The sequence below is a fragment of the Grammomys surdaster genome, unplaced genomic scaffold (genome assembly GCF_004785775.1).
Source record: "Grammomys surdaster isolate TR1022 unplaced genomic scaffold, NIH_TR_1.0 126313, whole genome shotgun sequence".
NCBI lineage: Eukaryota > Metazoa > Chordata > Mammalia > Rodentia > Muridae > Grammomys > Grammomys surdaster.
Genome location: NW_021621113.1, coordinates 11,083,348 through 11,109,665, shown reverse-complemented (window position 1 = coordinate 11,109,665; position 26,318 = coordinate 11,083,348). Strand labels below are relative to the sequence as shown.

At 51.4% G+C, this 26,318-nt stretch overlaps 3 protein-coding genes across 8 annotated transcripts in view; all 3 read right to left on the bottom strand.

Annotated features, from left to right (window-relative positions):
- Kif17 (kinesin family member 17) overlaps positions 1–4,653 on the bottom strand; it is a 36,711-nt gene extending 32,058 nt beyond the window's left edge. For all 3 annotated transcript variants that reach the window (XM_028759701.1, XM_028759703.1, XM_028759702.1), the window contains exon 1: positions 4,423–4,653. In XM_028759701.1, the coding sequence (XP_028615534.1) occupies positions 4,423–4,653 (231 nt within the window). The remainder of the gene's footprint in view (positions 1–4,422) is intronic.
- A 1,729-nt stretch (positions 4,654–6,382) lies between these two features.
- Positions 6,383–14,687, bottom strand: Sh2d5 (SH2 domain containing 5). 2 transcript variants are annotated; one of them, XM_028759784.1, is made up of 9 exons: positions 13,299–14,687; positions 12,901–12,981; positions 12,491–12,565; positions 11,583–11,729; positions 10,383–10,634; positions 10,066–10,240; positions 9,652–9,760; positions 9,018–9,177; positions 6,383–8,265 (listed from the first exon to the last, which is right to left on the bottom strand). In XM_028759784.1, the coding sequence occupies exons 1-9, from the start codon at positions 13,383–13,385 to the stop codon at positions 8,062–8,064; spliced, it is 1,290 nt and encodes a 429-aa protein (XP_028615617.1). In that variant the 5' UTR covers positions 13,386–14,687; the 3' UTR covers positions 6,383–8,061. The 2 variants fall into 2 exon arrangements, with proteins under 2 accessions (XP_028615617.1, XP_028615618.1); XM_028759785.1 differs by having other exon boundaries at positions 10,066–10,237.
- A 9,097-nt stretch (positions 14,688–23,784) lies between these two features.
- The window catches only part of Hp1bp3 (heterochromatin protein 1 binding protein 3), a 29,302-nt gene continuing 26,768 nt past the window's right edge, over positions 23,785–26,318 (bottom strand). For all 3 annotated transcript variants that reach the window (XM_028759565.1, XM_028759566.1, XM_028759567.1), the window contains one exon: positions 23,785–25,502. In XM_028759565.1, coding sequence (XP_028615398.1) covers positions 25,208–25,502 — 295 coding nt within the window. In that variant the 3' untranslated portion in view covers positions 23,785–25,207. The remainder of the gene's footprint in view (positions 25,503–26,318) is intronic.

The following is a 26,318-nucleotide window of genomic DNA, read 5'->3' as shown; positions in this document are numbered from 1 at the left end:
TCTGGCTTCAGACTGGCTTCAATTTTTTTTTTTTTCAAGACAGGGTTTCTCTGCATAGCCCTGGCTGTCCTAGAACTACTTCTGTAGACCAGGCTGACCTTGAACTCTGAGATCTGCCTGCCTCTGCCTCCCCAGTGCAGGAACTGAAAGCATGCACCACCACGGCCAGGCTACAGACTTCAAAGTTTTAATATAATTAAAGAATATAAAATACTAATAGCTGTTAGATGTAATATATTAATTATTTTATGAGATACTATAGATACACTGTAGTATAATTAGTTTTAGTTTGTTCCTTTTAGTTCTTAAAAGGTCATCACTGGGGGAGCTAAAATTATGAACGTGGCTCAAGCCTACAATAGAAAACAGATTTATTTCTATTTATTTATGTTGGGAGCCGACTCTTAGCCGAAAGTGGCTATCATCTTTACAGCCATCTCGAGACATATACTCTGACAAGAGACTTGTTTCAACAGCCTGCAATAGCTGAGCGCACTCTGATAAACATCTTGTTACACTGTTTAGTGCCCCCAGCTGCCAGGTGCTCCTGGTATCCATGGCTACAAGGCACGTGATGTAGTGGCTTCAGTTGAGATTGTGCACGAGGGCAAGTCACGTGGTAAAGGGTATAAATACCCAGGATTTCCCTTCTGTAGAGGAGTAGAGGAGTAGAGGAGTCGAGGAGGTAGAGGTAGAAAGTAGGAGGTAGTAAGTAGTAGGAGGTAGTAGGAGGTAGAAAGTAGAGGAAGGAGTGAGAAAGTGAGAGGTGTCAGGAGACTGAAGGAGTGAGAATATAGTAAGAAGAGAAGAGAATAAAGAAGACTTGAAGAGACTAAGAGTCGGCTCCCAACATATTTACATTTAACTTAATTAAAACTTATTATAGGCTGGGGCTGAAGAGATGGCTCAGCAGTTAAGAGCACTGACTGCTCTTCCAGAGGTCCTGAAGTCAATTCCCAGCAACCACATGGTGGCTCACAATCATTTGTAATGGGATCTGACTCCCTTTTCTGGTGTGTCTGAAGACAACTACTGTGTGTATGTTTGTTTGTGTGTGTGTGTGTAATTATTATAGCTGGGTGGTTGTAGTGTACATATCTCAGCACTCAGGAGGCAGAGGCACGTGGATCCCTGAGTTCGAGGCCAGCCTGGTCTACAGAATGAGTTCCAGGATAGCCAGGGCTACACCAAGAAACCTTGCCTTGAAAAACAACAAACTAAAATATTCTAGTCTGAATCTGAAGTGTCCCCCAAATGTCATGCTTTGATTGTTTCCTGGTTGGTGACACTGTTTTGTTGCAGAATCTTCAGGAGCTGAGCTGGCAGGAGGTGGTTAACTAGGGACAGGCCTTCTAAGCTTACAGCCCACTTGCTAGTTCTGGCTCACTTGACTGATCTGCCATGAGGGGGTGGTGAGGGGGATCTGCCATGAGGGGGTGGTGAGGAGGTCCCTGAGGTGCTGCTGCTGCATGCATACCTCATCCTGATGGACTGAGAGCCTTGAAACAATGAGCCACAACAAACCTTCTCCTCCTCACTTCTAGTATTTTAGTCACAGTGACGCAAAAGTAACTAATGCATTCAGTTTCTCAGCAGTACCCGCCTCTTTCCCGTGCAATTGCCACCCGTGTCTAGTGGGTATATAACTGGTCTGTGCAAACACAGAGCATTCCCACTGTTCCAGAATATTCTATTGGATGGCACTGCCCTGGAATAAGTAGAAAACAACTTTAGGTATATTTCTAAGATGAAACAAAGATTTCAAAAAAGTCTGACACAGAAACTGATACCCTGGGGCAGGGGGTAGGGCTGTGTCCCAGGGAGCTCATGTGGATCAGGTCCCCAGTGTCCACTGCTTAGTCAGTGTGTATTGCCATCCCTTCCTATCTTATTGAATTATGAAACTTATTAGTGGGTATTTATGAAATCGACTCTTGATCTCCTTGTCTTCTCTCTGCACGCGCGTGCCTCTGTGTGTGTGTGTGTGTGTGTGTGTGTGTGTGTGTGTATTGAGATCAAACCTAAAGCATCACACAAGCTGGGCAAGGGCTGCTTGTTGTGGTGGGGAGACGGACAAGGCAGGAGGGATGGGAATCAGTCAGGGGTGGGTGTGGAAAAGGAAGCCCAAGGACAGTTGAAAAGCTTAGACAGGGACGAGAGATGAGGGACAGAGCCTGGACATAAGGGACAGAGGAGGAAAGAGAGACGGCAGAACGCGGAATCTGAAGTTCAGGGACAGCACGGGATAGAATCTGAAGGGCAGATCCTGGACGGAAGGCCCAAGCTACCGGCCAGAAAACCCTGGGAAGGGCCAGAGCGAGCAGGCCTGTGAGTTATGCAGCCGTTGGTCTCAATGGTGCATCTGCTCCTGGCTCAGGCAGCCAGAGCTGTGATCTGGACACGCTCTCCAAGCTGTCCTCTCACGTCCTCCTCAGGCCTCAGTCATCTCTCTGACAAGAACAACTCCAGTTCTTCCAGTGAAGACCAAAGGCTACATGCCGTCTCTCCCCTACAGCCTTCCACCTTCCTGCCTGGCCTCCTCCTACTGGGCTCATCTTACACTTACTTCTCTTTGTTCTCCCATCCATCCTTTCCAAGGATTGCTGGCCTCCCCATGCTGCCCTCCCCCACTTGCCACCGATTGCTAACTTAGCATAGCTGAACTCTGACCTTGAGTTTGATGAGGTCATATCTCTTTCCCACACCCTCCAGTACTCAATCTGGAGCTCAGAGTGGAGATGCTAATGTTTCCTTTCACAGAGGGGTTAAAAGATTAATGAATGAACAGGTGTCAAATCTGAGGTCTTGGGAATGTCCAGAGATAGGTCTGTACAGTGGGACTCAGAAGAGGAAGCTGGAATAGAGATCCGAGAGGTCTGTCACTGTGTCCTTAGTGTCTTTCTTCCTCTCTGGGTAGGCCTTGCCTGGACACTGCACAATCCACAAGAAGAGAACTGAGGCCTCACCCTGAGCAAGGCTGGCAGCCCTAGACAGAAGCATGGCTGAGGAGGAACACAAGTTCAATCATCGAGGTGCTATCTCTATATAGAGGGTGACAAGTGTTCTACAGGGTCCCGGGGACAGAGGCAGGACGGAAAGCTCCCGAGAGGCCTCTGAGTGGGTGGAACACTCTGGAGACCAAGAAACAAAAGTGGAACAGGCTGCCTCCAGAGCATGAGCTGCAGCCACTTAAGACATACAAGCAAGGACTGCTCGGTCCTTTATAGATGGAGATTCAAACACCCGATAAGCAAGAGGGACCGAATCAGATGACATCTCTGATCCCTCCTAGCCTAGAAACCCAGGCCAACAGGTGGATAGCCAAGCTAACCTCAGAGCCTGGAGCTATCCCAAGGGGAGTTGTCCCTTGTCTTCTGAGTATTCAGAGGGAACCACTGCTTGTCAAGTGCTGTGTGGTCTACATTATCAGTCAGAAAGCCTTTGGAGTGGGGTCAGAGTTCAGCAAGGCAGAGATGCATGCTTGACCCTAAGTTCTAAGGATGCATCTATTCCTGGCTCAGCACCACAGACTGGAGGCTTTGGAACACATCAACTTTTTTGGTTTTTCGAGACAGGGTTTCTCTGTGTAGCCCGGGCTATGCTGGAACTCACTTTGTAGACCAGGCTGGCCTCGAACTCAGAAATCCGCCTGCCTCTGCCTCCCAAGGGCTGGGATTAAAGGCCTGCGCCACCACCGCCCGGCTACACATCAACTTTCTTAACAGGCAGGACAGGAGGAAGAGCTGAAAGAGCCTGCCAGTCAAAATAGAAAGCATCCATGGTAAGTGTTTTGGGAATGCTAGGTCAAAGAAGCCAAGTGGATTTCTTTGCATCAGGATTTCTCCGAACCTCAGATACAGGATGAGCACCACACTGTTCCTTTTTTAGAAAGACAAGCGTTTCCTCCACTACTCGCAAGAGGAGAATTCCAACAGGAGGATTTTGCTTGTGGGGCTAAAATGGGAGCAAGTGTGAACCACTGCCTGACAGAGGTGAGAAGACTCCTGGGATGCTTGGGAGGGAAGGAGGCTGGCGCTTTCAGGACCCTACAAGTCTGGAATGAGGACAGAGGACCAGGACCCTTGGGGTCTAGAGTCTGTGGTCAAGAGGCTGCAAGAGATGCAGGTCAGGACAAGCAGGGGTGCTGAGTGGTCCTGGGTCTGAAGTTCTGCGGTAAGAGCTACAAAGGATGGGCGTGTGGACCAGCGTGGGTGCTGGGTTCAGCTGGGAAGTGGCCACCACGCTGGAGGCAGGTCCCCCGTGTCTACAGTCAGGACAAGCCTTCAGACTAACCTGCCGCTATCCACCTGTGCCGGAGCCTTCTCGCTTGGCTTTTGGGGTAGGGGCTGGGTTAACCCACCTATCCTGTCTCCACTTTCCGGGAGCCCCGAGTCTGGCCCTGCAGTCTCGGGGCGCCCTCACCTCCACCAGCGGGTAGGCGATCTCGTTGTAGATCTGCTCGGTGAAGTGTTCTATGTAGTAGGCGCCATCGAAAGTGAACTGCTTTGGGGGTTCGTCCGCCGCTCCCGGGTTCTGAATGAAGCATTGGCCGCGCGCGCAGTCCACCGTCACCACCGACTGGCAGCTCAGCTCGCGTTCGCGCTTGTTCATGGGCCGGCAGCGCACGACCACCTTCACTGACTCCGAGGCCATGGCTGCCCGGGGGCGTGGCCCAGTCCAGGGGGTGGAGCCAGAGCCCGCGCGGGGCGGGGCCTGGCAGCGGGGGGCGGGGCCGCAGCAGGGGGCCGAGACTCCCCGCAGGGCGCGCTGGGAGCGGCAGGGGCTCGGCAGACAAGTGTCCGGGCTGGAGCCCGGGCCGCCGCCTCCCGCGCCCGGGCTCGCCCGTCCCTGAGGCCGGGCCCGGGCGGGGAACGGGGGATCTGCGCTGCAGGCGCCGCCGCACGACCCGAGCCCCGGAGCTGGCCGGGTCACGCTCGCGCTCGTGCACGCCGTCTCGGCGTTCGCCGTTGCTGAGCAACGTCCGTGACGTCACAGGACGGAACGGTGAATGCGAGGGAGAGCCCGGGGGCAGGGGATGCACCCGGGCGGTAAGAACTATCCTATCCCATCCTCTGCTCTGTCTCTCAGGCCTCGCAGCTACAGCCCAGTGAGGTTCAGCAACCCGGCAGAGGTGGGCAGGGTAAGACTTGGAGCCCACGTTTAACTCCACTTCCCTCAGGGGTTAGAGACTGAGAGGGTGATTAGGACTTCACTGCCCCCTATCCACAGCCCGAAGAGTCCATATTTTAAAAGACAGGAAAACTGGGCCAGCAAGATGGCTCAGATAGCGAAAGGCTCTTGCTGCCATGCCTGCATAGTCCCGGACTATCCCGGGGACCCAAATGGTGGTTGGACTCTTGCAAGCGAGTCCACACACATAAATAAATATATTTGAAAAAAATAGTCGGGCAGTGGTGGCGCACGCCTTTAATCCCAGCACTTGGGAGGCAGAGGCAGGCGGATTTCTGAGTTTGAGGCCAGCCTGGTCTACAGAGTGAGTTCCAGGACAGCCCAGGCTGTACAGAGAAACCCTGTCTCAAAAAAAAAAAAAAAAAAGAAAGAAAGAAAGAAAGAAAGAAAAGAAAGAAAAGAAAAAAGACAAAAACTTTAGGAGTTAGTCTATCTGTTGGAAAGGCCACACAGCCTAACTTCCTGACCCAGTCTGAGCCACCAACCACTCAATTGCAATGCTCCCATGAGTTCCTAGGCACAGAAACACCATCAGTCATTTGACAGGCTCTGGGAAGACAGCTTCTTGCTGTCTAGTATTGCCGTCTAGTAGGGGAAATTAACATTTCACATATTCACACACACACACACACACACACACCAAAGAATGACTACAAATGAACCATTTCTGTGGATCATTAAAAGGATCTGTCCTTTGTCGGCTGTAGGGAGTCAGGGGACGTATCTTGGATCTGACTGGAGCTGAAGTTAGGTTTAGGAAGACCTGGGCTGTACAATGCACCTGCTGCACTTTGCTGAGACGGCAGGTAAGCTCAAGTTATCAGATCACAGTCTAGATTTTAAAAAATTACATGTGTGTGTTCATTTGTGTGGATTCATAGACCCAGTGTGGCGGTCAGAGGACAGCTTACAGGACATGGCTCTCCTTCCACCATGTGGAACCAAGGGATCAAACTCAGGTCAGCAGGTTTGACAAAATGCACTGAGCCAGCTCACAGGGCCTTCTACCTTTTCCTCAGAAGACCTCTCCATGTTGCCTCACCCCCGCCCCCAGTTCCATCAGACCTTTCTGGGCCCTGGTGGCCAGAACCTCAAGCAGGCTCACCATTCCAAACCAGCTGCGGTATGTTTGACAAACAAAAGCAAAGCAGGAAAACATTGATGAAGACCAGCTACTCAAGAACTTCTGTGGTAGACTGTGAAGAATGTGGTTTATTTGTCTCAAAGTGCACACAAAGAGAGCTGTGGTGGTGCTCTGCACAAAGACAGAGCCATGGTCTGTAAGTAAGACACCATCTGAACACATGGGCCCCAGACTGCGCCATCTGTACCATGCGATCGATAAATGCTTTGGAAGAAATGTCAAAGGGCGTGGGGAAGTCCGTTCTCTTGGATGTGTGGAATATCTCCTGGTACTGTACACACTGGCAATTCACACCACGAACACACCCTCCGGGAGGTGAGCCCTGGCCTCCAGTCTGGGCCAAGTAGTTACCAAGTTTCCTTGGGTGTAACTTTCTGGGGTTGGGCACAGGGTATGCTAATCTCTCTGCTCCTAGGGGAAGGGAGTAGGCATGCAGGTGGACCTGGCGTGGAAGGATCACCACTCACATTCTGTCTAGAGGTGGTGTTGTCTCCTGTAAAAAGAGTTCTGCAGACACCTTTCTCTCCATCCCTCACAAGATACCTCACTTGAAAGAAATGGCAATGTACTGAGCTAAGAGCTTATCCTAATGGGGGTGGGGGAGGATGCTGGAAACACCCGGCCTGGGCTTCCATCTCTCTTCCCGGTTTGTCCCCTCTCTGTTCAAGAGGCTACCTCTTTCCCAAGGGATCCAAACTCCAAAACCTGTGCTTACACTGAAACCTGTGGTGTCCAAGGCACTAAACAAGGACATCCCCTCCCCTCTGCCTACACCTCTGCTTCCAAAGGTAATCTGACTTGCTGTTGTTTATTTTATTTTATTTTATTTATTTTTTGAGGCAAGGTTTTCCAGAGTAGCCCTGGCTGTCCTGTAACTTGCTCTGTAGACCAGGCTGGCCTCCAATTCATAGAGATCTACCTGCTTCTTCTGCCTTCTAAACATTGGGATTAAAGGCGTGCACCACCACCACCTAAGAAGTCTGTTGTTTTGGGTAGATTCATATTTTCTGCGGAGTTGATTTAAGGAACAACTTGAATTTGTCATTCCCTGGCTGAACCACTGTGATCCTCTAGAATGTCCCCCTGGACTGTCCCTTGCTACGGTCACCCCCTCACCATGGGACTTGCACTTATCCTAATTCTCCACTGCAAATAGGGCTGAGGTGACCAGTGCCAACCATGCCCAACCGTCAGCACTGTGTTAAAGGAAACACCAGCATGAGGTGGCTTCCTAAGGCAGCCACCAAACTGACTGTGGTTTGCTCACTGCTAGCCCCACTCAAAGTGTCTCCAGAAAATGAGCTGAAGGTGCAAGTCAGCAACTCCCTAAGCATCTGGTTCCCCATGGGGAGCAGTCTAGGGTTCCCCACCCAGCAGAGGCTTAGCCTCCTCCAGCAAGGGCTGCACCCACCTCCACGAGCCACTGGGAAAGCCTCTGCACAAGGACAATAAGAACCTGGCAATGGTCACTCCCCAAAGTCACCTAGAGTTACCCCCATGGCTCTACCTGCTCATCCTGGTATCACAGCTGGCCCCAGGTCCTGAGAGAGGTCCTGTTATCTCCACCTCCAGCCTCAGGGCTCCTCTCCAATGGCAGTGAAGTGATGGAAGACCACTGAGGGGCAAATTGACCTGTTTGGAGCTGGTGACCAGTGGATGGGGTGCAGGAAGGGCAGAATGACCTCAGCCACCCAAGGGCCCACAGGGGATTGAGAGCTTGCTGTGTCCTAGCCCAGGCCTTGCAGTTCTGCCTCAGACTTGGCATGGCTGAGGGGCCGCAGAGTCCGTGGGAACCTGCCGTCAGGACCACAGTCCTGCTCTTCGTAGGTAGGGTTGAGACGACCCATGCTGAGTGGGCAGAAGAGGCTGCGCTCCATCCCAGCGTGGCTCTCCACCAGGGCCTCCAGGCTGGGGAACTCCGCTGGCAGGTGCTGGGGAGGAAGGAACTTTGGTCCCCTGCCCCACAGTCCATGTGTGTACCAGCACCCCACCCCTACCCTGGTCTCCCATCATGTGCTTGCCATTCGGAAAGTGGGGGGATATATTCAGAAAGGGAGAGTGTGGCATAACTGTGGAGCGTGTCACCACATCCTTGCTCTGCCCAGCCTGGGCAGCTCTGAGGCAGCTCGCTTGTCCAGCTGCTACTTAAAAACCTCCACAGCTCAGTCCTGGAAAACGTTGACTAGGAGCCTGTGTGGATTTGGGTCAGCTCTCCTAGAGAGAACCTTTTAAAGACACCTCTAGAGGGAGCACCTCAGTGGCTGCACACCTCAGCCACTCTCCCTGAACCCTGTGGTCAGCACCCAGCCAGCAAGCACGGAAGTAAAGGTGCTGTGGTGGGCAAGCCTTTACTCTTGGCACTGGAAGGCAGAGGCAGGCGGATTTCTGAGTTTCGGGCCAGTCTGGTCTACAGAGTGAGTTCCAGGACATCCGGGGCTACACAGAGAGAGACACCCAAAGGAAACAGAAACAGAACTTGCAGGGCCAAGTAGACAGAAGTGGATTAGGAGAGGGGCGGGGCCAGGGAGCTCCTAGTGAGGGAACAGGATGAAAGTGAGGTGGGCTTAGGAGATCAAAGACAATTTAAAGGGCAGACTAAGAATTGCCAGAGATGGAGGCAGCGGTGGGGTGGGATGGGGTGGGGCGGGGCTGGAAGGCCCAGAGGATAACCCCACAGTCTCACCTCTAGGCAGTAGCGGCCTAGGTGGTTCCTGAAGACCTGGTGAGGCACCACACCACACTGGGTCCGTACAGACAGGCTCCACTGGCCGCTGGTACCTGGCTCTGGCCACAGCAGGAAGGCTCCGTGCACATCTCTCCGCAGCAAGGCAAGAGCACTGGACCTAGGGGAGGGAGTCTAGACTGTTATCCTGGTCAGGAATGTACTAGCCCCAAGAATTTGGTGTCAGTGGTAGAAGACTGAATATGTGACCTCCGAAGTTCTGAACCAGAGCAGCCATTCAGTGAATGTTAGTTGAAGGAACTCAAGGCCTCTGGGGACATGACTTGCTGATTTCAAGGCTCTGGTCAGGAGAGGTTGGAGGAACCATGGGAAGGCAGGGAGGGACAGGCCACACCCAGAGGGTTTCACTTGTGTCTCCTTAACTGGCTCCTCTCCATAACCCCATTTTACATTCTGGGAAACTGAGGTTCAGGCAGAGGAAGTCATGGCCTGAGATCACCTAACCCCACACTCACCAGTTGAAGTCCATGCACTCTGCCAATGTACCCTGTGTACATGTTGACCAGGAGTCTACCGCACATTTTTATACCCAACCCAAGGGACTGGACTTTGGGCTAGGACAGAACTCCCTTACCTGGAAAGGCCAGCAAAGGCCCAGATGTTCTCTGTCAGGCTTCCCTCATTCTCCACCAGGCACGAGGGGCCACCAGGGCCACGGGGCCATGCCTCCCATGCAGCAGGAACTACGGAGACCATGAAGGTCAGAGGAAGCATGGTGGACCCTCCTAATGGCAGACCCGCCCCTATCCTGTGGTTTGTCCCACCCACCAAACCTCTTCCCCAACCTGACAGTCACACATCTGGTCCCTCAACAGAAACTCTACCCTCCATCCTTAGTGGCCTGCATAAGCCCTGAGGCTTGATGTACCCACACATGCACAGGCAGCCATGGGAGGAGGGTAGGTACGAGGGGGTAAGGCTACAGCCTCAAAAGAACATGCATGAACCCCCAAGCTCTGCCAAGGAGCTGCTGCCTCCTACAACTCACAGGCTTCCCGGGCTGACAGCTGCAGCTGTGTCTCATAGGTGCAGCCTCGGTAGGCCCCAGAGCGGATCACCTTGCTGCGAATGGCCTTCTTCCGCACCAGTGTGGGTGAACAGTAGGGGTTCCCCAGGCGAGTGTGACGGGTGCTCCCACGGCCCTCTGGCTCTGGCAGCTCCTTCTAGGGCACCAAGAGGGGCCCATAGGCAGGCAGATTCAGACCCATCTGTTTGAGGCCAGATGAACCCCACAAGAAGCCCACCCCTGCAGCATAACCCCCAAGCCATTTCCCCCAACCCCTTCCTGGCTGAGGAACTGCATACCCCGTTACTGCCCAGTAGCCCTTCTGCAGGAAGCCGCCGGAAGGAGACCAGGGCATGGACATTCTGAGACAGCTGATCCCGGCTGAAGGGCTCCCGCACTAGGGCAAGGGGTACCCCAGGACTGCAGAGTGGCTTTGGGGACATGTCCCCTACAGGGGCCAGGCAGGGTTCAGGCTGTGCCCTCTCCTCAGGGTGCTGTGAGAGGTAAGCGAGCTGGAAGGAGCGGCAGAGCAGCAGGTACAGGATATGAACCTAGGACAGGAGGGGCAGGCTCAGCGGCAGCAGCCTCCTGGGAAGCGCCTCAGGCTCCGGCTCACTCTCCGAGGCTACAGATGGCCCCTTAACATCGTCCGGTGTCCCCCACAAAGAAACCTCCTAGAAAAACTCCTACTTAGCCCTCAAAATCTCACCACGTGCAGCCTCTGCTACCAGCTTTCTCTGGGCACGTCACTGCTAAGCCACTCTGTGCCAGGCATCTTGCCGGGAGCAGAGAGTACAACCCTGGGCCCAATGCACTCCGACCTAAGACCATCCTCCCAGGGCTCAGGCTGGCAACACTGCCAGCTAAGTGCCTTCGCCCTGGCTGTCGAGCGACATCCCCTCACCTCCCCATGACCCTCAGGGGACTTAAGGAAACGGGGCACTGAAAACTCTCAGCACTTATCTGGGGCCTGAACATGAACCTCCCCCCATGCCCCTCCACCCCTGTCACTCACACAGTCCAGACCCAGCAGATTGGAACCATTGGCTTCAGCCACTTGTCACCCAGGATCCACATCCAGAGGTGAGAGCAAATGCTGGAACTGACTAACCGACTGGCTGCCACCGATCTGTCGTTCACAGTGACCACATCAGCCTTAACCTCAAATATACCTGTCTATGACCATACCCCATCCACTACACAGGGCTACTCAGGGCCACCTAGGGACGGCTCAAAACCTGGATGTGGCCTCTGCTGCTAAAGGACTCAAGTCTCTGTAGTTTGGGACAGCCAAATGCTGGAGTGTGGTTCATGTTACAGGTGGCTGCTGGGCTTTGAAGGTGATGGGAATGAGCCAGGATGAGGGAGGGTGGGTGCACCATAGGTGCTCCCAGTCCCAGGGAATGTCAAGGGTGCTGGTGTGCTTCATACAGTCAGTGTGGTGAGGCATGGATTCACCCCTGCAACCTGAGGATGGTACAGCTCTGGGTCTCCAGTACCTCTCCAGGCTGGCTCCCCACAAAGAGATGGCAGAAGAGCTTGCTGGCTGGGCTGTGCGGGTTCCGGGCAACAAAAGCAAACTGGCAGGTGGCTGGGTACCAGGTGGCATAGAGGATACGCTTCAGAGCATGGGCCATGAGGAGCACCTGTGAGGCATTGTAGTGACAACAAGGCCTCAGACACCTGCGTAGCAGTGGCCCGAGGACCTTAAATGTCTGGCATAGGCCACCCACCTCCTAGAGTGAAGAGATCCTTCTTTCCCCAAGGCCTGCCAAGCCCAACCCTTAGCGCCCATAGCCCTGGGGCTGCTGCAGACACATAGCACTCCAAGTTACGGAACTGAGGGACAGAACAGTGACCCAGTGGTCTCTGACTGGAACCCTACAGAAGCGGTGGCAGCAAGCCCAGAAGTTATATACTTGGTCTCTGGAGCAGGAATGCTGGGACTTCAAATCTTAGCTCTGCAGTTCACTCTCCATGTGATAACAGACTCCTGGGTGTCCCTTGCTGTCACATCAAACTAACAATGCCTCAGGCAGGTGATGGAGAACCCCAGGGTACTGCCATCAGCATTGGGCTTTTACGTAAGAGGCCTGCAGCTGCTGATTGCACAGTGGCAGTCAATGGGCAGCCATGTTGTTTGTGCAGTGGGTAACCAGGGAGGGACGGGCCAGCATGCAAGAGCTAGCTCCCTGCCATCTCTAGCCCCTGGCTGTCCACAGTCACTGGCCAATGTTGGGCTGGGCATTTAGACAATCTAATGGGATGGATGTCCCTGGTATTTAAGACAGGAGGTAGCCTCTAGAGCTGAAAGGGCAGGTAAGCAATTGTTGCCTGAGCTTGTCCTAGGAGGCCATGGGGCAAGCTATAAGCAGACCCCATCTGGTCTTCACTGCCCCCCGCCTACCTCTCCCTCTCCACTGTAGATCTTGAGACCCTGAAGACTGAATTTCAGGATGACAGCCCGACGTCGGGAACAGTCCTGAGGGGAAGACAGTTGGCAGAGGCAGAAGTCACTTCTCAGGCCTGGCCTTATGTGGTCCTGCTCAGTATCCCTCGTCAAGGCTGCTCAGCCAGTTCTGACACCCCTGCACTGGGACAGAGGCCTGGGTGGCACACCCCCATCAGTCAAGCAATGTCCTTTGGGGTATGGATCCCCAGGCATCTAAGGAGAGTCCTGAATCTTAGACCTCACCAGGTCACTTCTCAGAAGACCTTTGGCCCCCACCCTTCCTGGGCAGCATGTGTCCTCAGAGCTCCATCCAAGTTTGATATTCATGGTGCCCACCCTTGGGTTATGCACCCCAAGCCCCTCACCTGCAGGGCCCACAGCTGCTGCTGTACGAGGCACACACTCTCCTGAGTGTCCAAATCATCCACAGGAAAGGAGCCCACGTACTGGTGGTGATGGAGAGAAGCAAGGCAGGAGAGTAAGGCCCCTAACTCCAATGCACACAATATCCTGCCATGAAGACAAGCTGCGTGCAGTGTCCAAGCACTGTCCTTGCAGGCCAGAGGTCTATGCTAATGTTCTCAGCGGGTGGCCCTGGTTGGGTCACATGGGCCTCTCATCTTCCCACCTATACATTCACATACACACACGTCCACTCCAAAGGAGACAGAGTCAGGTCCTTGGGCCCCAGATCCTCCCCAATCCCAGGAAGCAGCCACCCCACAACTACCTTCCAGAACACACAGGACAGGCACTCACCCACCTGGGCAAACTTGGCAATGCACCTGGGCCGGTAAGGTGCAGGCCCACAGTCAGAGGCCCTTCGGGCCCCGGCCCCAGCCCTCTGCATGGTCCCCAGCGTGCCCAGTTTCAAGCTCCACGGCGAAGGCTAGGAAGGGCAGGGGAGAGACTGGTTTTCAGGCAGTTGGCTGAAGGCCCCCTGTCAGGGGCTGGTGTGTTTGTTCAAATTTGCTTGCTCTGGCACTCCTTCATTCATTCAACCAACCAACAAACCCACTGAGTATCTGCTGGGTGCTCATCCATGTCCTGGGCACGTGACAGAGACCAAAGACCATTTCTGCCTGCTTCTGAGCAACAAGCGTTCTTGGGGAGCATGATGGGAAACTCGATAATAAGCCTTAATCAGGTGAGATGGTGGGAAAATAGAGAGGGGCAACAGGAGGGGCTGGGGGCTGCACTGGGAAGAGGTGTGGGGAGGGGTCAGAGTGGGATGGTTCCTGGCATAGGCCACTGAGCTAGAGCTGGGGTCAGAGTGCTGCTCACTGGGCCCTCTGTGGTAGGGAAGCTGGTAGAAATATGGAACCAGCTCTTAGGAAAGAACTGATGTCTGCCTATAGTTGAAGCTTCTCAGGAGGCTGAAGCAGGAGGAACAAAATCATTTGAACTCAGGTGTTCAGGGATAGACTGGACAATACAAGACCCTCAACAGGAGAAAACAAAAGAAGAAGAACAACAAAACAGTGTCTGGGAAGAATCCATTGAAGGGCAGGGGTGACTGCAGCAAGGTACAAAAAGGATGAACTGGGGCCTGAGGTAGCCTGCCTGCCAAAGCAGCAGGCTGCACACTACTCAGGATCAGCCCAAGAATGAGACTTCACCCCGTGAATGGACAGTGGGAGACACAGCAGGCCCTGGGGCAGGAACAGTGCACAGAGGTGGTCCGGAGCTGAACAGTTCACTTTGATGATCTCAGGAACCCGTTTCAAAGGTTGCTGGCTGGCTCATTTGCCCAGCCTAACTCCCTTCCTGAATCCCAAAGCCCTTTGCACAGCATGAAAATCACAATCCACCCCAACGAAGCGCTAATGCTAAGTGGGGTGCAGAGAAGCCGGACAACTGCCCAGGAGATTGACAAACCGCAATCCATCCTGGCCCTGTTGGAGGACAGAAGTCCTATGGGACAGATGCATCAATGGACCAGATACTGCAAGGCAAAGTGGAGGAAAGCCTGTGCTGGGGTCCCTGCAGACTCAGCATCCCTAGGGACACGGTAAGACACCTCCCCTCTCCCCGATTCTCATCAGCCTTCTTGCAATTACTGGCTCAGGTCAGAGAGGCCTGGGCATAAGTTCTGTGTGGCTTTGGGCAGACTGCCCCACCTCACCATGCACTCACTTCCTTTCCTGAAAACTTGAGTAATGTGAGGTGCCTGGCATGATGCCAGCCTGACATGACCCAGGGGATGAGGCCCCCAAATGGCTGGAAGGGAGCTTGGGAAGACAGCAGAGTATAGCCACTTTCAAGACTTCTTGTCCAGGCTACACCAACTGGAAACCCTCAACAACTGTGAACGTCAGGCTGGGAAGGAAGCTGGCCTGGGGTTTCTGACTCCGCAGGAGAGAGCAGGGGTTTGTAGTGTGGCCTATAAGTGCCACAGCGGCAGGAGAGCTTGGAAAAGGAGGAGCTTGGGAGCCTTAGAATTGATGTTCTTAGAATCCAAGAAGGGCCCTCCACCTCAAGTGGCCAGTGACCTTCAAGCCCAGGCTTCAGCCAGGGAGAGTGGGAAACAAAGGCTGTAGCCCCGCCCCTGCCCCAGAGCCCACCCAGACCTCCCTCAAGGCTGCTGCCGACTTGTGCTCTGCCAACCTTCCTTTCTAACCCTGTTCTCTTTACAGTCCGCCTGTCTTTTACACACATCTGATGTTTACATAAAGCAGACCACACTCCTGCCACGTGCTGCCTGCCCCTTCCCAGCAGGGGCACAGGACTCCCAGGGAGGCAGTGGAGTGCTTCTTCACTTACTAATCACCAATTCAGGCAGAAGAAGGAAGCAGAGACCACCAGACACACGGCTGGCAATGAGACCCGCAAGGAAGGGACACGGGTGGAGGGTGGAGGGTGGGGGGTGGGAGTGGAACACGGTGAGAAGAAAAACAGTCACAAAAGAGACAAACAGAGCTGACAAGAGCCCTTCACACCCTCTCTGAGCCACAAGGCCTGGCAAGTAGGGGGGTGGGGGTGGGGAATAGCCAAGGGTCAGCAAACTCACACACACAGACACCAGCTTACCTGGTCCCCTGTGGGGTGGGGGTATAGAAGAGGAGGGAGGATGGACAGGATCCTTCCAGCACCTGGCCCTTCCCCAGGCTCCTCATACTTAGCCTCCTCAGAAACAGGAACGTTGTCCCTCTCCTACCCCCCCTTCCAGTCTGATCCTGCCTTAGATCAAGGAGAACACCAGGGTTCACTGAAACCCTGAAAACGACCGCACACCCAACTCATCTCTTTGAACCAAATAAAAGTTTCCCACAGGGGTCTATCTGCCGGGCCAGGACGGTCCTACAGAGGCTTCTATTTTCCAGGGTTGGGGGGTGGAGTCTCTCCTTAGGAGCAGGGGGCTGGCTAGGTTGACTCTATACTTCACGTCCAATCACATCTGTGCACCACAAAGTTTAACTACCTATCCACTCAGGGTACTGGGAGACTACCCAGCCTGCAGACCCCAGATGCCTGACCAAAGACACACACTACTGGAGGGGGAGCTGGCAAATCCAGGACTCTCTGCCTAGGCAAGGCAGTATCCTTCTGCTTACAGTCTATGGGGCCCCCCAAGCAGGCATCCTTTCTTGATACACACTTTGTCTCTATCTGTGCAGGACTAGGTGCCGCAGAAGCAGCCAGTAGTAACCCCTCAGCTGCAACAACTCAGGCGCCGGAGATGGAACTGTTTAGAAGGGGAGGACTCCTTCTCCCAGCCCAGCACACCTCTGACACCACCCCCACAGGCCCTGGACCCGCGCAGCTAGGGACGGGACTGGGCTTCAGCAGGTTTGGCTGGTGTGACCTTGGCCTGCCAGCTTCCAGTTCTTCAGTTGTGAAGGGGACCGCGAAGGCAGCCACCTCCTGGGGCTGTTCATCAGCTTCTGCTCCTCTCAAAATCTATCTGGACGTGCGGAGCACACAGGCTGGATAGGGAAGACGCGGAAAGGATCGCAAGCGGAGGTGCGGAGCGCGTGCGAGCGCTGACAGCGACCTCGCAAGCGTCACCATCCCCACGCAGCGCTAGGTTCTCGGGGGGCTCAGGTGCCCCGGCGACAGGAAGGGAGGGATGGTGACGAGGACTGAGGTGAAGGCAACTGCCGGCGGAGGGAAGTGGGGGTGCGGCTCGCTCTGGGCGACCCTCTCGGCTCCGGCCCAGCCCCCGGAGGGTCCCCAGGCGCACTCACCGCCGCTGCCGCGCCTCCTGGTGGTCTCACAGCTCGGATCCCCGCAGCCTCTGCTCCTACCCAGCGCCTGGCCCGTCCCACCCCCGCCCCCGCCCCCGCCCCCGCCCCGGCCCCCGCCGCGCGCCCCCCACGTGGCCCTGGGGACCCGACCCTTGGGCATCACCTGGCGGCGGCGCCGGTCTCACCAGCCAATCGGAGCCGCTCCGCTCTGCCGTGCCGCCCAATCAAAGGCTGCGGAGGGGTCCTGGCTCCGCCCACGCCGCGACCCCGGCTGGCTCCTCCCTGTCGCGCTTCCTCCACGAAGCTGTCCGGACTCGCTGAGATCAGGGCCACGGCGCTCGTCTGCTCCTCGGGGCAGACCTGGCTACTCATCTAGGTCTGCACGGTCGCCCAATGACCACGCAGCTCCACCCCTTCACATGCAAATTGCAGAGGACTTGGTGGCACCTTTACCGGGTGGAGATTGATTGGGCTGCTTAGCTGGGGTCCAGCATAGAGTGGTGACTCTGTCCTTCGGGCCTCACGGAAATCCACTTAGATGGGGAAATGGTGAGTGAATTTAGCCAGCGTGTGCAGAGCTGAGAGGGCGGGCCCTTCTGATCTCATTAGGTGAGGAGCGCAGTAGGTGGCCCAAATAAATCGCAAATCTGAGCCAGGCAAGTGTATTAAACCCGAAATCTGCAGAGAGAACGCATCAGAAACTGCCCGTACGGCACATCACAGAAATCCAGGACTCAAGGGCTCAGGCCCCAGGGAGGGACACCCAGACAGATGACAGAGCGGTCGAGAAGGTGAACTTGAATCTGCAGCCTCAGGGGAGTTCCTAGGGGCAGGTCTGTACAGTTCTGGGCATCCCTTGTCTCTGCATAGCTCTTAGCACCTTCCAGAGGCAACAATGAGGTGTGATTGTTGCCCACGACTGGGCACTTCTCTCTCCCAAGTGGGACTTGGATAAACACTTTAATCGTGTTACTCCTCCAGGGCCTCTCCCATTGCCACCCCTGACTCAGTCATGTGAGGGGCTGGAAGGGACACAGGGACACAGGGCTTGGCCCAGCACTGACCTGGTAAGTGAAGGCTCAGTAAATACCGATGATGATATTTGAATTTCTTTTTTGTCTGTGACCTTTGCCACCTCCCCTATGGGAAATGCTAAGGGGCCTCCCTAACAGTCTCCAGGCCTCGACCATGAAGGAGAAATGGGGCAAACTCATTTTACCAAACAGGCAACTCTGGATACATAAAAACATAAGGCCTTCCTCCTAACTCTCAAAAAGAACTATTCCTTTTTTTCTTTCGTTTGATTTATTTTTATCTGTATGCGTGTCTTGCCTGCTTTTATATCTGTGTACCACGTGTATGCCTGGTACCACTGCAAGCCACAAGAAGGAGTCAGATCCTCTGAAACTGGAGTTACAGTTATGAGCTGACATACAGGTGCTAGGGATGGAACCCAGTTCCTCTGGAAGGGCAACCAGTGCTCTTAACCAGTAGAGACATTTCTCTACCCAGACTGATGAGTGTTTTATCTGCATGTGTGTATGTACGTCGCAGGCATGCCCGGGTTGCTCAGAGAACAGAAGGTGCAGGACACACCTCTGGAACTAGAATTACAGATGGCTGTGAGCTATCACACAGGTACTAAGAACACAACCCGGGTCCTCTACATGAGCAACAAAGGCTCTTAGTGGCTGAGCCATCTCTCCAACCTCCAAAATGAATATGACTTTTATTTTTAAAGGAAAGGAAAAAATGGCTGTCACGCATGTCAGTGGTAGAACATTTCTCAGGCATGCACAAGGTCAAGTTCAATCCCTACCACAGATAAAATAAAAACCAGGCAAGGTGGTTCAGTGGGTTAAGGTACCTGCTGTCAAGCCTGATGACCTGAGATCAGTCCTTAGGACCCACCCTGTGGAAGACAAACGGCTCCTCTAAGATGTCCCCTGCCTTTCAAATGCTCACAGCCTTATGGGTGCACATACAATAATAACCAAAATGTAATAATAATAAAACACCTTACAGGTTGGACAGAGTCTCAATGGCTTAAAGGTTCCAAGTTCAATTCCTACACCCAGCTCTCATGGTGGTGGTTCACAATGTAATTCCCATTCTAGGGGGCTCTGACGCTGTTTTCTGGCTGCCTTGAGTGCCAGGCACACATGTGGTAGACAAACACACAAAGACAAAACACCCATACACATAAAATTCAAACTAACAAAACACTACACGCTCCAAAGTTTGCATCGAAGGTGAGAAACTTTGGAGGTGGCAGCCATCTCTGGGCAAGCTGACCTAGTCCCACTAAAAACTGTAGCATGAAGCAGTTGTCACCATCTCAGCTGCTACATGTCTAAACCTACGTTCCAAACGGAGCTACCAGGAGCAGCACTTCCACTGACTATGTGACTCACCTGTGCAGGAAGCCTGGAGTTACCCATATTAAGCACAGAGACGGATGACATAAAGTCAGGCTGGGGCGGGCTGGGGTGGGAGTCACGATTGCCAAATGCATCCGTCTTCACCTTGCAAGTCATGGTTACTTCCTGTGAGTCAGCGGCAATCACTAAGCCACACAGGTGGGAGCTTGCTATCACAATCTCCTCCTTTCATCCAAAATCCCCGAATCTGGCTCTGCGCTTGGCAGCTGATGAATGTGTAGGAGGAAGTGCACATCAGCAGGAAGCTGTTCGCCAGCTGGCTCAGGGCTGTGTGATGCATCTCCTGCGTGCCAAATACCTCGGAAAGGCAGTGCCCCAAGAGAGATGCCGTGTGTCCAACCAGGCCACATGCTTTCCCAGCAGAAAGGAAGAGGTCTGAAAAGAGGGGGGTTTCTTCCCAGAAACTTAGCAGCTGGGGATGCATTTCCTACAGGAAGACTGTGTAGTACCCAACCCACTCTGTAACAGATACATTGAAAAACAGAAGCCACTAAGACAACGGTTTTGTTTTGTAGTTTGCACACCAAACACCTTCAGTTCTGCTCCTGGCCCTGCTTTTTTTTTTTTTTTAAAGATTTATTTATTTATTATATATGAATACACTGTAGCTGTCTTCAGACACACCAGAAGAGGGCGTCAGATCTCATTACAGATGGTTGTGAGCCACCATGTGGTTGCTGGGATTTGAACTCAGGACCTCTGGAAGTGCAGTCACTGCTCTTAACCACTGAGCCATCTCTCCAGCCCCCTGGCCCTGCTTTTTGATCCAGGCTGATGAGGGGGCCGGCTGATGGCTGCATAGGCCATGGAAACTCACACCGAGCTGCCTAGTTGCTGCCAACCGAGCTACTGCCCCAGTTCCTCGTTACCGTATGTTACCAGCAAGTGTGGCTTATATAAACAGGTAAAGGCAGAGACTAAGGATTGACAAGACGCTCATCAGATCCCAGCTTCCAGGCCGGTATGGTGGAGTGAGGCCGGAAGATGGATGGTGGGCTGCTACCCTTCCAACGCATGACTATTACGTGGATGCATCTGTATGGTGGACCGTCTCTTGCTAGGCATCATGGAAAACGAGCTCCTTTTTTCAGTTATGAAGTGCAAGAAGCCGCCGACCTTCTAGCATGGGGAGACCTGACTGATGCTGATGGGAAATCTCATCATGTGGACTGGGTGATGGTGACTCTGGAGTAAGACGTGAGAGTGAGCACCCGAGAGTGGCCGAGTACCTGTACAGTCCTAAAACCTTAGAGGCAGGGATGGAGAGATGGCTCATGGTTAAGAGCAGGTACAGCTTTTGCAAAGGACCTAGGTTCAGCCCCCGAAACTCATGCAGGGCCACACACATCTGCCTTCTGTAACTTCAGCTCCAGTGGGATCCAATGCTTTTGGCCCGAGGCCAGACTATATGTCATTTCCACTAATAATTTTTTTTTAAGTCTTAAAAACCTGAGAGCCAAGCAGATAGTATTTCCCAGTAAATTTTGGCAGCTGTCAAAAGCTACACTTAAGTTCGGTGTGAAGCTGGTTAAGAGCACCGACTACTCTTCCACCAGAGGTCCTGAGTTCAATTCCCAGCAACCACATGGTGGCTCACAACCTTTGTAATGGGATCCAATGTCCTCTTCTGCTGTGTCTGAAGACAGCAACAGTGTACTCACACACATAAATCTTAAAAGAAAAAAAAAAAGCCAAGGGGGAAGCAATCAAAAATAGTTCTGTATTCAAAGTACATGGATTTGGGGCCAGTGAGAGATGTCTCAGAGGGGAAAGGCAATTGCCTGGGTCTCACATGGTAGAAAGAAAACCAACACCAAATTGTCTTCTGATCTCCATACGGATGGGTATCCTAAGCTCATGGACACATACACTAATAAAATGTAATTTTAAAAAAGCTCACAGGTGGTAACTCCACCTTTGCCAACTACCTGTGATATGTTATAGAAGTTATAGAATTTGATTTTCTACCCATAAAATGGAGAATGCCTAGGTATGTGAAAACACAGCACAAAACCACCATATAAACACTGCTACTGCTACTATATAGACTTACATGAAGTGACTGGGTATGTGTTCTTCCGAAAGCTCAGTCACCAGGTAGTTGGGAGGTGGCAGACCCTTTAGTAGATAGCAGTCTAGAGGAAGCTAGATTACTAGGAGTATGTGCCCTCACCCTGCCCTTCCTCATCACTGAGAGTCTAAGGAGTGAGGATCTGGATGAGATCAGCCCCCACAGGCCCAGAGATTTGAATAACGGATCCCCAGCCTGTAGAACTACTTGGGAAGGATTAGGAGGTGTGGCCTCGCTTAAGGTTTATCATAGGGTCTGCTCTGAGGTTTCAAAAGCCCATGCTGTTCCCACTGAGTGCTCTGCTGTGCTGTGGATTAAAATGTGAGCTCTCAGCCACCGCTCCAGGGCTAAGGTTGTGTCATGCTCTCTGCCATGGTGTTCATGAACTCTCTAATACTGAAACCATGAGCCTCAAATTCAACAATTCCTTTTATAAGTTGCCTTGGTCATGGTGCTCTGTGACAGTAGTTTAACAGTAAGACACACACTAAAGCTTTTCCTCCATATAGATTGTTTCTATTTTGTTACAGCAAGAGAAAGCTAAGGGACACATTTACATGATAATGAACAAGCCAAGTTTATATCCAAGTGGTGCATTTATTAGATCTTGTTTTTCCATAAACTATTTAAATTGTTGTCAACAGACATGATTAAAACAGCTCCGACAGCTGTGTTGACAGCCATGGGCTACCAAACCTGTCCTTTCTGAAATGTGCACAGGACTAGATTTCGTGGAGTTATGCTCATGTGGACCAGGTCTAACCCATCCTAAATGTCTTTAACACATTACTATGGAAAAGTCTCCGAAGATACAGGTGAAGCCTTGCTTCCAGTGTCTTCAGAGCCTCATTTTTCAATCACTTTTGTAGCAGTGGCTTCAGTCTATGAAAGACTATAAACCAGATCATTAGGCCAGACACCTACCTCCTGCATTTGCTCTTCTACAGAATGCACAGACAAAAACAAAAACCAAGAATTCCTCTATGTCAGGGTAATGAAGGTGTATGTATTTGAGAACTGGGCCTTTGGAGCTGAGTGATCCACAGTCTTTACCCCTCCAGGATGTTAAAGCAGACTGTCCTACCCTGAACTTTTGTGAGGCGAATTCGGATACAGACTTTACACAACCTCAGCTTCTAATAGTGCATGTTTCAGTACCTGATGTATGGTGCAGGGACCAGCTGAACACTCAGCAAACCTCTGTGCAAGCAATATCCTATAATACAGATAAACCAAACCTGCAACTTTTGATTCCATAAGAGCAGAGAATTGGCTGGGGAGTGGTGATGTGTGCCTTTAATCCCAGCACTTGGGAGGCAGAGGCAGGCAGATTTCTGAGTTCAAGGCCAACCTGATCTACAGAGTGAGTTCCAGGACAGCTAGGGCTACACAGAGAAACTCTTGTCTCGAAAAACCAAAAAAAAAAAAAAAAAAGAATTGTTGGCACAGGTAGCTAACAATAATACCCTATGAGTAACTAATCTCTGGCAAACATAGGAGGAATTCAAGCTTTCTAGAGCAAGGTCCCTGTGGCGGACTACGGTCTGTACCCGTGTGGTAATTTTTTTCCAGTCTAAGGTTTTTACCTGAATTTTGTATATTAATTAAACACAAAAGACTGAGCTCTTATGATGTTGAAAAAAGTCTTTCAATAAAGATGACCCTCTTTTCTCTCTTTTTCTTTCTAAGACAGGTTTCTCGGGGGCTAGAGAGATGGCTCAGCGGTTAAGAGCACTGACTGCTCTTTCAGAGGTCCGGAGTTCAAATCCCAGCAACCACATGGTGGCTCACAACCATAAGTAATGAGATTGGATGACCTATTCTGGTGTGTCCGAAGACAGTGACAGTGTACTCATAAATAAAATAAATAAATAAATCTTTAAAAAAAGAAAAAAAAAAAAAGACAGGGTTTCTCTGTGTGTAGCCCTGGTTGTCACTCTAAAGACCAGGCTAGCATTGAACTAAGAATATCAGCCTGCCTCTGACTCCTAAGTGCCAGGATTAAAGGTATGTGCCACCACAGCCTTGAGATGACTCTCTTTAAAAACGAAGTTTATTTTATGTTTGTTGGTGTTTGTCCGCAAGTATGTCTGTGTGAGAGTGTCAGACCCTGGAACTGGAGTTAGAGACAGATGTGAGCCGCCATGTGGGTGCTGGGAATGGACCCAGGTCCTCTGGCAGAACAGACAGTGCTCTTAACCGCTGAGCCATCTCTCCAGCCCCTAAGATGACTCTTTAAGAAATCTTTGACTTGGGGCTGGAGAGATGGCTCAGTTCTCAGAACTGACTGTTTGTTCTTCCAGAGGTCCCGAGTTCAATTCCCAGCAACCACATGGTGGCTCACAACCATCTGCAATGGGATCTGATGCCCTCTCCTGGTGTGTCTGAAGACAGCTACAGTGTACTCATATACATAAAATAAATAAATAAACAAATAAATCATTTTTTTAAAATGACCATCAAAATAAGAATTGAAAGGAAAAAGGAAGCAATGGTACCCCGTGCAGGAGGAGAGCTTGCAGGGCAGGCACTGGAAACTTTTCAACTAAGTTGTAGTTCAGCAGCTTTTAAAATTTCATGTTTATTCATATTTTTCAAAATATATGTACATAAAAAAGGAAGATTTACAACAGGAAAGATTGCCTTCCATGCAACACCAATCCCAATGCCTCACGATGGGACCTCCCAGGTAGGAGCCAGCACTGCAGCCCATTCCCTCACGTCCATTCCCAGCCATGTGCAGCTGTGGGTCCCAGGAGACATGTCAAGTGGAATGAGTCTCAAACACACACCTTCTCCTCTGGCAGCATGTAAGGGGCCAGAGGAAAGATACATCAAAAAGCTTAAGACAATTAAAATATTAAGTGCCACAGGGAAGAATAAATGATAAGCAGAAACTGTAGTTCTCAAGTAGGAAGCTAGTACTATTTTACACAACCTCACAACTCTAAACAAATACAAATAAGAAGAGGGCTAGGTAGTACAGCTTCATTTGCATCTCCCTCTCCTCTCTTCTGTTAAAATATCTCAAAAAGGAAACCGTTCGCCTGATATCAAAAGTTCTATGGAAAGAATGGGGTGGGGTGGGAGTGGGGGCACACGCACAGGTGAATCTGAAAACTGGTCATTTTAGCAAATTATGTTTTACCATTTACCATTTCTACATTAGTAATGGAACTCTCAAACAGGGACAACTCATGCCCCAAATATTAAAAATATATCTAGACATTTGATCAAGAATATTCTGTCATTTTTGGTAATAAGCAACGCCAGAAATCAGATTCCATGTATTCCTGTACTTCCCCTTCAGTCCAAAACCAAGTGGTGCAGACAACTTGTGCTTGCTGTTAAGGGAACAATGCTCTGGGCAGCAAAGCGCGCTTGGCAATTGGTCAGAGTGACCAAAGGAGAGGAGATCTTCAGAATCTATGGGATCGCAGAGACTGGGGCTTCTTTCCCAAGTTAAAATGTCCCCGGCTCAAGCTGGAGACTGGGCAGTGGAGTGACTGACAGGCAGGGTTCATCACCACAGCTCTAGCAAGTCTCCAGGCAAGAAGCAGTGTCTTTCTACAGTGCTCCTGCTTCATCTTCACTTCCAGCACCAGACCTGTAGGTGCTCGCTACAGACACATCTTTGTAATTATTTAGATGAACTTGAAGGAGGAAAAAATATACCCCAAATCAGATCACAAAAAGAGAGTGAGTTGGGGTTAGGATGAACAAAGGGAGCAGGGCAGTTACGTAGTTCAGCAACGTCCAGGATTATAGCAGAAATTAAAACAATGAAGAGGCAGGCACTGAGATAGCGCCTAAGCTAACAAATGTCTACACTGGTTTGTTTGCATTCCTTCCCACAATGCTCATATGGGAAGAAAAAAGTAAAAATTAAAAGCATTATAACTAAAACAAATGCACACTGATCTCATAAAATAAGATTTTGAATTCAATCATGATACCCTTTTTCCTATAAAGTTTACTTTTTTGTCTTGAATGACTTCTTCATGGCAGACCTGCCCTTGCCAGGCAGTCTCACCTCCTTTCTGGCACTGGCTATAGGTTTTTTGGAGGCATTCCCACCAGGCTTCTTGGTGACAGAGGGCGAGGGCCTGGCTTTCCTGGCGGTGGTCTTGGCCTTGGCTGGAGCTTTCTTAGGCAGCGGCCTCACTTTCCCTCGCTGGGCAGCAGGGACTTTACGTGCAGGTTTAGACCCCCTCTGTTTTGTGGATGCCATCTTCCCTTGGGACTTGGCTGGTGTTTTTTTCTGTAAGCTGTGAGAAAAAAAAAAGATTAAATGTATCACTGAGTGCAGGAGAAAGTCATTTGCCAGGACAAGCTCCTTTTGCTTAAAGAGATGTAGCTTATATAGAAATCACTATGTTAAAAACAGAAATTTGACTCAATTTCTCAATACAGGCTTCAGACAAATTTAACTGATTCGTGGAAATCTATAGCTCATTCCCTGGGATAATATGGAATTATTTTTCTTAGAATAAACAACAAACATTTATATTATGTTTGACCAGAAAAGACATTATGTATTCACACTGCCTGGAGTTCAGAGTCCTTGAATTTTCAAGGGAGAAGAGAATTTAAATGTTACTCAAAGAATCTGAAAAGGATATTAAGTGGTTAAAACACATTACTACTGCTGGACGGTGGTGGTGCACGCCTTTAATCCCAGCACTTGGGAGGCAGAGGCAGGCGGATTTCTGAGTTTGAGAGTTCGAGGCCAGCCTGGTCTACAGAGTGAGTTCCAGGACAGCCAGTACTACACAGAGAAACCCTGTCTCGAAAAACCAAAACCAAAACAAAACAAAACAACAACAACAAAAAAAACACATTCCTACCCTTAGCCCCACTTACTAGCTTTGTTTGATGATACTAGGCACACTCTAGGCTGATCGCTGTACACTGACTTATGTCCCTAGGTTTACTTTTTGATATGGGGTTTCAATAAATTGCCCACACTGGCCATCAGCTTCCAATTCTCCCGCTCCAGCCTCCTTAATAGCTGGAATTACAGGCCCAACTTCACTTTCAGCTCTGCGAGATTTATTATCTGCCTCAGCAGACTCCTCCTATCA